The sequence below is a fragment of the Embiotoca jacksoni genome, unplaced genomic scaffold (assembly GCF_022577435.1).
Source record: "Embiotoca jacksoni isolate LCO1_2020_lvr unplaced genomic scaffold, fEmbJac1.0.p SCAF_1, whole genome shotgun sequence".
Taxonomy (NCBI): Eukaryota; Metazoa; Chordata; class Actinopteri; family Embiotocidae; genus Embiotoca; species Embiotoca jacksoni.
In genome coordinates this window covers 13714179-13726373 of record NW_027185229.1, presented here as the reverse complement: position 1 = coordinate 13726373, position 12195 = coordinate 13714179, and the positions used below count along the sequence as shown (strand labels likewise).

The window sequence follows — 12195 nt, the reverse complement described above, 5'->3', positions numbered from 1 at the left end:
GAAGATCATTTTTTGAATTCTGTGTGCAGTATATTTAACCACAGCAACACCTGCTCAGGTCGTCCTCCAGTAAAAAGAGTCTGACTGCTCGGGACCACTTTTACGTTGAAAGTTTTAATGGTGTTGACTTTGGCTTGGTTTTAATTAATGACTTGGCCAAAAGGGAGGACACTAAAGCTCCTGGGTCCAGGAGCAGAAAGTTCAGCAAGCTCTCTGATCAGTTTGCGATAAGTGTGGTGCTGGATTTGACTTTAAAGTATGACAATGTAAAGCAGGAAAAAAACAAACAAACACAATTTTAGTCTTAACCACAGAAGCCGTCACATTGCAAGTGGAAGAGGAGGAACACATTACAAAGTAGGTTTTCCACAGTAACTGTATTGCAAAAGTAAACAAGGTGGACAATCATATCATTCAACAACAATATGTTTGATCCTCGGAGTTTGCCATTTCTCCACGTCTTAAAAAAGTGAGCCATGACCTCAAACAGAATCGTCTAAATACAGAAAAATATAGATTCAGGTCAAAAAGGATTGTAAATACTTACTAGTACTGTAAATAACAGTAAGGGAAGACAGCTACAACAGGTATCATTCACTGTCCTGGCACAGTGGATGCATTTAATAGGTTGGACATACAAAAATAAACCACAACAAAGCAACACACATATAGCACAAATAAAAACCTGAAAATATGTCCCGCTGACAGAGTTTGATCGGAGCACATGTCATTTCTGAGCTGACATGAAACACTGCTGCTTTAGAGGAGAGCACTTTAAACCATGTTCAAAATGTTCTGACCAAAAAAAAAAAAACAAAAAAGGGTGTGGACGCAGCTGCTTAGAACTATAATATTAACAATAACAATAATTATAATATGTCACATTGGAAATGGGACAGAATGGAGACAAAAACGAAAAATGCTATTGTAGATTCTATTGTGTCAAATGTTTGTGACGCCCCCCTAATACACACACATCCCAAAAAGAAAGAAAGAAAATAAAATAAAGGGTAATTTCACAACTTGATGATATATTCAAAACCAAAACTCTTAAGAATTGTACAAGTATAAAAAAAGCTACAAACATTAATAAATTACATCACTGACACAAAAACACTTCACAAGGTGCTAGTAAAATAATTCCGAAACCCTTCAGGATACTAGAACTTGAACAAGAGGCTGGTCAGAGAAACTTTAAAGAGCAACTTACAGGTTGAATGTTTCATCAAATTTAGATTTAATCTTCGTTGGAAATGATCATCTGAAAAGTTAACACACAATATGAAATGTTTAAGGAGACCAAACAGCAGACATTCGGATGAAAAAGTGGCATTCTTAGCAGTGCTCTTAAAAACACACTTTTCTCCCCACGATAGGTCATATTACATCACCTAAGGGAGTCGTCTCTGCCGTAGACCACTGTGCAGTACCAGGTGGTAATGAGTCTGAGCAGCTGGGACTTCATGAGCTCGTCTCTTTTGCTAGTTTTATTTTACATTTACAATTTCTTATGAACGATAACGGCTGATCCTTCTGCAATAGTTGTTCTAATGCTACGCATTAATACTCAAAAAAAAAAAATGAAATAGCCAATAATAGTCGTGTTATATTCTGATATGTGAGAGCAAACTTTCTAGTTTAATGAGGTGAACACATCATTCAACAACATCAGCACTGATTCTACTCAAACCATTAATTCATTTCTTGCAGGTGGCCATAATTTCTCCTTGTCGTGTCTGTTCCTGGTCTCTTTGACACCCGGCGGGCTCACGGTATTAAAGCTGTGGGATATCATATGTGTATGAATATACATTTTTGACCTCTTCAGTGGGGTTAAGCCTGCCCTTACTGTCCTGCTCTCCCCTTGGTGACATCACAACCAATTTGTGTTTTTTTGAGGCGGGTATAAAACTTTTTTTTTTTTTTTTACAAAAATGACTGCGAATGTTATTGTAGTGCATATATATGTTAACCCACGCATTCATTCACTTGGGGTTGCCGACCTGCAAGTTGCTCTTTACACGTTTTTGTTTTCCTTTTATATAACTTGTCCTCAAAGCTTCATCTCTTGTTCAAACAGAATCACAATACAATTAGCTTTGTGTATGTAAGGCCATATGACAATAAAATGTATCATTTCTTCAGTTGTTTTCCAGGCAACACCTTTAAATCTAATGACAAAAAATAAAACAAAAAATAAAATGAATCTCTGCTATTAAAAAAAAGTTACAAATTAGGACTATATTGTATATCCATATATATATTTTTATTCATTTATTCATAATTAGCAAAACCGGTAAAAATGTAGAATTAAGCCTTAAGGGGAAAGCATACAAAAAGTAGGAATTTAAAAGGCTATGTACAAGCTACATTCTATATACTGTACTGTATGAAGCCGTAAAAACGCAGAGATGAGTCTAGGTTGTCGGTGCTGCCTGTGAAAGCAAAAGAAGAGAGAAAGTATCCCCATGTAACTGCAAACCTGACATGGATGAGGCTTATCATTAGCTACAGGTCCCCCGTAGTGTCAGAAATCCTATGCTTTTCCTGTCCAATTCATCAAATCCTGGTATGCATGCCTCAAGAAACACCCGGACACCGCTGCCCACGATTCGCTTTGTGCTTTACAGTTGCTCCTCATTTCCTATCTATGACTCGACATGAATAAATAAATATCCTCACTGATAGTGCTCTGCAAATATGAAGTGAAAAGACAAAGAGATGAATGCTCGCGTTGACTCTGATTAAACCGTGCTCTACGACGCACCGAGAAGCTTGGCTTGGAAGGAAGGGAGAAGTTGATTTGTTTTGTTTTTTTCATTCGAACTCAGTGTGGCAATGATAAGCTGCATCCATATAGTAGGAATTAAATCCCCCCCCCCCAAACCCTGACCCAAGCGCACATGCAACTGAATACATGCAAGGGATACTTTCACAAATCTTGGAATGACTGCAATGTTCTTCTACTTCATGTTTTAGCAACCCCTGATAAACTGACAGCTGTAGTAAAATGAGACATGTTCTCTTAAAAAATATTTATAGTAGGTTCTGTACACTTTAATATCTGAAAGTTATAAAGTATAAGTAGAGGCAAAAACCTATTTGAGTGATGTTCTTCTTAGAAATTGAAAAATGCATGATTTTCTTCTTCTCCCATCTTGTCTCAGTTTTTTTTTTTTTTTTTTTTTTTTTTTTTTTTTTTCCCGTCGTTGGCTTCAATAAGTGAACAGGGGGTGATGCTGGGATTAGACCCAGCTCATGAATTTCCAGTCCTACAACAGTCTGCTGCATGCTACAGGAGGAGCTTTCCATTTCGATGGATCTTTAAAATCTTTCCAAGTCTCTGTTTAGCTGTTGCCATGCCTTTCTTTAGCCGCTTAGCTGTGGAAAGAACGAGAAAAGACAGGTAAGACACGACGCTCAGCTAAATGAGAGCTTTTCTTTCCGCCCCAGGGACAAAATCTATAACCCTTCGATGGCATCCATATAGTGTGCGCTGACTCCTGCCTTGTTTACACTTTCAAAGGGCAGATCCGTTTCCTCTGCAGAGAAGCGTTGTTTCCGACTCGGCAAGTCTCCCATTATAATAGCAGTCTGCCATGTCGCAAGCACACCTGGCTCTTAAAGGGGGATGATTGGTTTATTTATGTTGTGCCCAAATGATTAATTAAGTACCGCCCCTTTGAGCCGCGCGCCTTACCGGCTCAGATTATCTGCCGTTCCACGAGCGCAGTGGATTTTGAACACGCCCTGAGATGTACTCGCTCCATGCACTTTAGACCTCAGGCACTTGGATTGATGAAATGGATAGATAAATAATAAAAACATAGAGCATAACGTAAATCACACAGGCGGACGCATTAACTTGTCTAAACCTAACCTGGGGACTTGAAAGCCTTCAAACGAAAACGTTAACACCGCAGCTTTAATGCACTTTGCCGCCCCTGAAACCCAAACGGGATTTTGCGAATTACTATTGAGTAGTTCAGGTGAAGCTTTTTCATTTTCGAACTAAACGCCATCAAACACAATCATTACCTTGACAAATTGCTCAACGTAAACCCAGCAAATATTTATGTAGTACTGCTCCATTATTAAAAAAAACCAAACTGAAAGCAAGAATCTCAACGTCAAGAAGGCGAATGATTCAAATCCACTAACAGACAACGTCATCCCGGTCCAACAGATTACCGAGGCTTAAAACCTTTTCATGCAGGGTTTGAAATTTCCCGGTGAACAAATAGTTGATCGCAGTTGTTCCGTGCGGATTGAATTAGAAGCAACGGTGCTTCGAGCTCCGTGACAACATCAGCGAGCAAACGTTCTCGAAACGACAAAGCTAATCTGAGTCAACACAAATGCTGCATTTAAATGGAACCAGTGAACAGGTGGGCAGCACAACGCAGGAAATGCAAAGGCAAAAGAGGGAAAAGATGAGGCTGTTGGCAAGATCAACATTTTCCTCAGATGGAGGCTATTATGTGAGTTATGAAGACCAACTTGACTAAAATGACTACATATTAGCTTAACATTAAATCAAAAACGAACCACCGTGGCCTCTGCCATTTCCTTAAACGTCAGCAAGCACGTCACGACTCGTGAACTCAAGGCTTTGTAGGAAAGCCGTGGGGCGTTCGTACGGAGTCGACTTTCGTACGCTGTAAATGCGACCCCATTTGAACGCAGCAACGGTGCAGCTGGGGGTGAAGATGTTGTCATTTGGTACTTTGGTAAGACAAAAAGTCTGGACTGACGTTGCAACAATTAACCACGGCTAAAAACAAAGTTGGATGGTGAATATGTTGGTCCGCATTAGAGAACGAGCATCTTATCGGCGCTTTCATTACGGCTCACCTTTGGCGTCTGCTGACCCCCCACGATCTCCCTTCGCCACGCAGCTGCTGTTGGTGCTCGTGGAGTTGGTGCTGTTGTTGGGAGAGGACATGGACGGCCGCCTCTGGCTGAGGAAGACCCCCGGCGCCATGGGCTGCGGTCCTCCCGGCGACTTGACTGTTCCAGTGTTGAACTCGTGGTCCGTCAGGCTGCCGTCCTGGGAGTCCAGATTGTGCTCCGGCGAGCTACTGTCCTGAGAGATTTTCTGGGGCTCTTCAATCACTATTGCCTTCTTTTTGGTGGTTCTCTTCTTCTTCTTGGTTTTCTGTTGCTCCTCCTATCGACACATCATTTTCAGCTTGAGCAGTATTTGCAGGAGAACTTACTATGGTGTGAAGATACAGTTAACTTGACATACCTGATGAGAAAGCTTTGCTGCGGCCGCGGCCAGGCCTGTTTCTATGGAGGCCACTCGGGCCCCGTCTCTCGCCGGCCGCTCCTGTCGAGGGACTGAGGGTCCTACACGAGCTGCGACGAGGTCCATGTTACGGTTTAGAACACTTTTAATTCATAAAACTGCCTGTGGATCTTTATTTATAAACGCAAATGCTTACCTGTGGGGCTGTACGGAGTGTCGTCACTGCTTTTCCGTTTTTTCGATCTGGATTTGAACACAGGATTATCCTCTTCAGATTCCAACGACGGGTAAACTAAAATCAAAACATGAAACAGATTACAAATATTTGATGTGCGAGCTTTGCGGTGAGAGGATGTAAAGCACAGAATGTGACACAGGTGTACATATTTCTGTAAATATTGTTTCCAATGGCAGCATGCAGGACAGCTGTAAAACAGCTGTTAACTGCCTCCTTCACTCTGCCTGCTCACATCACAACCAGTCTAATCTAAACCTTACAATATCAGATAATTGTACGACCATGATTAAAAAAATTGCCTGTTTAGAAATGCAGTACAGGAGGCCACTTTGTGAGAGAAGCTTCAACCCGCTCTGTGGATTTCTAAGCAAGAATGTTTGTGGTAAGAAGAACTAATTTCACTAATTAAGTTCAAAAAGCATCCAGAACTCGTGTTAATCGCTTATTAACAAGCTGGGAGGGTCCAAACAGCTGGTTTTGGAAGGGTTTCACAAAGAAAAGAGTTGGGAGGTAAAAAGATCACAAACTGGAACAACACGAAAGGGAGGATGAAAACTAAACATGAGGCCCTATCATCTACTCCTGATGAAAAGTTCCAGGCCAGATTTAGAATTAAAGACCCACATGCTGATCCATCAGGGGGAAATATGTTTTTAACAGCACCTGCTAGTGGGAGTGAGAACCAGACATGGTACATCATTATTTTTCCATTTGCACACTCAAAAATAACCCAGTGACAGTGGACTGACCTCACTGAGCTTCCCATCATCTGCCACATTTTTTGGCATTCAAATTAAACACAGGGTATCTGCAAATTTGCCAGGTAAGTCCTTTTTCAAACCGAAACTAGGAAATTAAAATTTCCTTTCCACAGCAGTTGAAATGCACATTAGGGCTGTGTCTTTTAAATCAATATTAATATGGATATTTCCCAATGCTGACCCACAGAATCACAGGCAAACTGTCACCAAAGTCACACGGGAAATTATTAAAATGCAGTATATTTCGGGTGTGTAAAACGCCGCAGATGCACCCAAATTGTCATTAAAAGCATTTGTCGCTTGGCGTATTCACTCGTGAAGGTTAACAGCTACTCTGTGCTTTACGCACATCACGGCGCTGCGCCGGGACCAAAAGGACAGCGTCTCGTCTTTGTTTGCTTACCATAATCTGAGTCCTTGAAACACGCATCCATGTGATCCTGGTCGTCATCGTAATCCAGGCTCTCGATACTGCTGCTTTTCCTGGGTTTCTTTGGGAGACGTTTGGTCGGCCGCTTGCTGTTGTTGCCGCCGGCTCCTCCGCTGGCCTTCTTGCCGGCCTGCGAGCTGTGCGAGTTGCTCTTCGACTGGCTGTTGTTTTTGGATTGGCTGTTGCTCCACGGCTGTTGCAAGCTCTCTGAAGACGACAGGTTGGCCATGGACAGCATGCCCTGAATGGCCTCCTGTGTGCTGGGAGATGCAGGTGGCTGACTGTAAGTACGTCAATAAGAAATACACAACAACACAGCCATTACACGGCAGTCAACACGCTGGTAGAGGTGAAGAGAAAGAGAGAAATAACTGAAAAAGGCTTCGAAGTCGATTTGCATGTGTGCATCAACTGACACGTGTCAAGTGTTGAGAACTGCTGAATCTGTAAGAGCAAAGTAAAACCGTCGCATCTAACTATTCTCCAAAGGCCTGAAGTTACTTTAAGAAGCACCTAGAAACGTGAATTCATATGCCTGTTGGCTGCTGAGCTGCAACAATGAGCAAAGTTACTATCAAACACTGCTATAATAAACTGTAAACACTTCATTCCCTCTTCAAAGCACCAAAACAATTTGAGGTAAATTACCATATTTCAACAATGTTTTCTTTCTTTCTTTCATTGCTCATTTGTAGCTTTCAGTGTGGTGGAAATAGACCATCAAGAGCAGAACGAAACAGCAAAAGGAAAACGGAAGAGCCTGGAGCCACGCGGCGTTTGATAGATTAACGCTCCATGAAACAAACACTGACTTAACACAAACTGCTGACAGAATCTGCGTAAACTGTTGCTCCAGTCGCTCCAGTTCGGAGCAAAGTTATAAAATTCAGCTTTTTCATCCAATTAGATTGTCGTTTAGCGGGCCGTTTGTTTGTCAGTGACTCGCCCCATTACAGAGATCTAAAATTAATTTACTGAGAGAAGAGCGGGTCCAGCGACAGCCATGTAGAGATGAATGCCGGGCATGCACTGTTACCCAAAAGAGTTTAGAAGTGTTGAAGGGAATGGAGTGAAGAAACAGAAAATAATGACGCCAGGTTCGGGTCGGTCTACCTGTTGGTGCTGTAGTCAATCCCACCCACTTGCTTGCTGGCCTGCAGCAGGTCCAGAATCCCTGCAGCGCTGCCGCCCTTTTTCTTCACCTTAGAGTTGCGACTTTTGACCTCAGGCTTGGCCTCTGTGTCGATGTGCAGAGTCTCTTCATCTGAGGAGTCGATGCCCTGGTGGAAAAGGAGGAACAAGACATGAAAGAGGAAATATGGCGCTGATTGAAGTTGTGACATTTGAAAGGAATTTCTTCGAATTTAAGATATTTCGTTCCCTGTACATTCACTTTTTATGTCTAACGACAGCTTCACTGCAGTTTGATTGTTTATTGTATGATTATTAGGACAAAAATGAGTTGGATCCGACCAACCCCCTTTTTTCTGTTTATACAGTTTAACACAAATGTATTTAGAAATATGCACCACACGCATTTAAACACATATAGATAAAAGAGGTGATAATAAAGGCAGATCCTTTATTATCACCTCTATCATAACTAATTTGTATTTAATAACATTACAACAAAAAAGGAGACTAAAAATAACTCTAAAAAATATAACATCAAATTGTTGTTTTAAAAACTATATAAAATGCCAATTTAAAACAGAGCTTTTGACAGAAAGGCAAAACACAAATGCATATGCATCCAGTCAATATTAGTTGCTTGGATAAAAAGTCACAACATCTGATTATTGTTAAGGCCATTACATTGATTTGCTTTTTCCCAATACATTTACAAGTGAATTCAACCTACATAATGTAAAAGCAAGAGTTAGAACTCATTCAACATTGGGAGTGTATTCCTACTGGTGCTCAGAAAAGGTTGTTTTTGTTTGTTTTTAGCAAGGTCATTACTTACAGGTGATGTCAGCTGATACGTACCTTGGTCAATAAGGGTTGGAACTTTGTCTTTTTGGCTGGCTGAATGGGTTCTCTGATGTCTGACAAAACTGGAGGAGGGGAAATAAATTCATCCATTGAGCAACAGCCAAACACAAATTCTCGAAATATGTAAATATGCTTTAGGCATTGACAGCAGGACTGTGCAATACCTGATCATTCGTACTCATGACAAAACGTTTCTTTTTCTTTTTTTAATAGAATGTTATTTTAGTAAAGTTCGAGCGAATATTCAGATTGACTTGCCATTTCTTTTCATTCCTTATCTTTCATTTGTGGGATGGTTCTGCTTTGTTTTGTGCAAACCCCATCCCTCTCTCCAGCCCCAGATTTTTAAACAAAGAAGTTGTGGTTGTCAATGTTTGGAGCAAATAATAATAAATAATTAAAAAAAAAAAAAAGATTTGTCATAATTATGATAGTTTATAAATTGATAGTTATGAAAGTGAACAACCTAAACAGCTGTGTCAATTTCATTCACGCTTGTTGTCTTTTTCTACCTCCTGGGGAGTTTATGTTTTTTTGTGTTGTTTGTTGCGGGATTACAAAAACCTACTGGACCGATTTCCATGACTCCTGGTGGAAGGTTGCAGCACGGGCCAAGGAAGAACCCATGATGTGGCATTTGGCCTACTAACTGCCATCCATCTTACAATCCAGCAGATGGAGGTTAAGTTGACTATACTGACAAAACATAGGCCATTCAAGAAATATGATGACTTTTATCACAAACCACATTCTCAGGTACCAGTAATCCACTGTCACTGATACACATGTACTTGCTTAAACGCACAGATGGGCACTGGGAAAGAAATTTAGCCACGGACATATTCGCTGGGACCTGTGCCCACAGCACTGTGTACTGCCCACCTTAAATGACAGGCACAGAGAGAGAGCTGGAAAAGAGATAGCCATTTTTTTTTTTTGCAAGCAAACTAGGGTACATAAGGAGTGGAAGTTTCAATTATTAATCCCACCAACACCAATTTTGATTGGTCAATTGTGTTTCCAGCTTTGAGGCAACAGCAGACCTATTTTGTTTGCTGATCAAACCAGAGATGCCATTCAGAGGACTTAAAGGTAAAAAACAAGGCTAGTTGTTAACCTTTTATGTACCAAATTCTGACAAACTGTTTAATACATAAGTAATAAAATGTAAATATATATATTTTATTACTTATGTACATATGTACTTATGTATATATATATATATATATATATATATATTTACAGCTAAAATATGCCCGAGTGTCAGTAAATATATCCGAGATCAAGAACAAGTAAAAATAAAGTAAACATTTTTGGCACTTGTTGATACTCATTGCTCCATACACATTAAAGTTGAAGTGTTTGAAGTTCAAAGATTTCTACCCAACTCTAGTTGATAGTTTGAATAAACTGAAACATGAAACACATAATTCCAAAATACTCACAGGAAAGATCTCTCTTAACGGTGTTCTTTTTCCGCCTGATGGGGAATTCGTCAATCTTCAGCTCACCTTCATCTGACACGTACTCATACTCGTCTCTCACTGGCTTGGTTTTGTCCTCTTTCAGGTTTTGTAATGATCCAAAAACACTTGAGTTGGTCTGAGGTTTTAGTGTCTTGGAGCTGAAAAGGAAACCACAAGACAATAAGAGAGTGATACAGTGCTCAGCTCGGCACTTACAGTGAGAAGTCCTTGAATTAGTTCTAATGGATATGGAGCTGAGAGCCACATAGCTTTATAATCACCGTAATACACCACATGAGAAGGCTGGCATGCTCTTTTCTTTAAAGACCTAAACATTTATGAGGCAATCACAGCCATTCCATACATACCTGGGCATTTTCCTGTGAGACATGCTGAAGCTGAATCTGTCTTTATTGCCTGACAGCGGTGTTCTGTCAAATTTGCACTCCTCCTCCATTTTGAGCAAGGAATCTGGTTTACTGTTCTGTAACGGTCCAAAGAAGATCATGTCAAACATGCCCATAAGTAAATAAAATCAGCATGATGTCAAAGATTAAACCCTTAAAAAAAATCATCTCTGTTCAATAACTCTAACCAAACGTGTTCACAAAAAAGATGAAAGATACTTGATGGGTTGCTTTGAACTCTCAAAATCCATATTGGTATTGTCCGAAAAATGTACAAATCTTTTAGGTTGTAATATTATTTCACAACGTGTCTTTAACGTTTCCGCTTTCATTATGAGCAGTTCTATCTGAACATGCCGTCACTACATACAAGTACTTAACACAAGTTGAAATCGCAGTCTCTGTCTGTATTCCAGATTGTCTTTTGGCAGCAGTGTCAATTTAACCAACAGTAGCTTTAAAATCTGCTTATATTACATGACAATAAATTATGAGCATGATTAAAACTGAGCCCATTTCCTTCTGGTTTGAGCATCTTGACTTTGTACATGCAGCTTAAATAGACTGTAAAACAAATATTGTATCCTATCTTTGTCTGTATGGATCCCCTCTACATATGCTGTTGTATCAGCCCTAATTAATCAACATAAACATCCTTTTTTTTTCTTTTTTTTTTTAAATACCCTAAACCAAGTTCAAAATCCAAGCACACGACTTTTCAAATTTACCACATCAATTTAACATATCAAATTTAGTTTGGAATTCAATCCTTGTATTTGACTTTAAACAAATAAATAACCAAAAATAAAACGAAACATTGTCGGGGCAGCTTTTAAAATAAAAACATAACTGATAAATGGGTGAAGACATCACAATGTTAATCCCCACATGTCATGCTCATTTTCTGACTCAATTTACACTAAACCAAATCTACTAAGAGGAATGCTAAACAACTGCCATAGAAGTCACCACTGAACACACCGTAATGAATTGAAATTCAATATACATTTTCAAACATTAACCCCAAAACAATTTTGTGTCTCATATTACGAGCATGTGACAACACGTCATGAAACATGAAACTGAAATTTGACATCGTCTCATCTGTTGTTTTTTTAATTGACACAAACATGCTTTTTTTTTTTTTTTACCCTGCACACAGGACACAGAGAAACTGTGTGTCTTTACATGAATAACAGTGATCACAAGTGAAGATGTGGTATCCAGTGACCTTGGTAAACATCTAACAGGGGCTCTTCTCCATCTGTAAATGTTTGGCCCGATGTGAAGGAGCAGTTGGATGAAGGGGCTGCAAACATTCCACAGCAGTTTGGCATTGAATTTTCCATGAAACTAAAGCTCGCTAATGTCTTCCGTTCGACAGAGTTACACTTTTGTTCCGAAAAATCTTCTCCCTGTTGTTCAGCAATAACGATACAACAAACTTTCTTTCTTTTTTTTTCAATGATGAGGCCATATGTAAATACTTAGGTGGAACGCGTTGGATATGGACGTGGCATAATTCCATTAGGTAAACTTTGGGAGGGTTGATGTTTCTGGAGCAGCTCTGATGAGCTGCAGACCTCAAATGTGCGACGTGGGCCACATCATTATTTTTGATTGCTTTGAAGTGAAGTTTGCAAATCA

General features: G+C 39.9%; 1 protein-coding gene across 2 annotated transcripts in view; it reads right to left on the bottom strand.

Annotated features, from left to right (window-relative positions):
• Positions 1-278: 278 nt before the first annotated feature.
• Positions 279-12195, bottom strand: part of phf2 (PHD finger protein 2) — a 33873-nt gene continuing 21956 nt past the window's right edge. Inside the window, exons 14-22 of one of the 2 annotated variants that reach the window (XM_069176468.1) lie at positions 10510-10625; positions 10121-10299; positions 8670-8737; positions 7794-7960; positions 6654-6961; positions 5448-5543; positions 5252-5361; positions 4855-5170; positions 279-3381 (exon numbers count right to left, since the gene is read on the bottom strand). In XM_069176468.1, coding sequence (XP_069032569.1) covers positions 3293-3381; positions 4855-5170; positions 5252-5361; positions 5448-5543; positions 6654-6961; positions 7794-7960; positions 8670-8737; positions 10121-10299; positions 10510-10625 — 1449 coding nt within the window. In that variant the 3' untranslated portion in view covers positions 279-3292. The remainder of the gene's footprint in view (positions 3382-4854; positions 5171-5251; positions 5362-5447; positions 5544-6653; positions 6962-7793; positions 7961-8669; positions 8738-10120; positions 10300-10509; positions 10626-12195) is intronic. The other variant, XM_069176541.1, reaches the window with a different exon arrangement.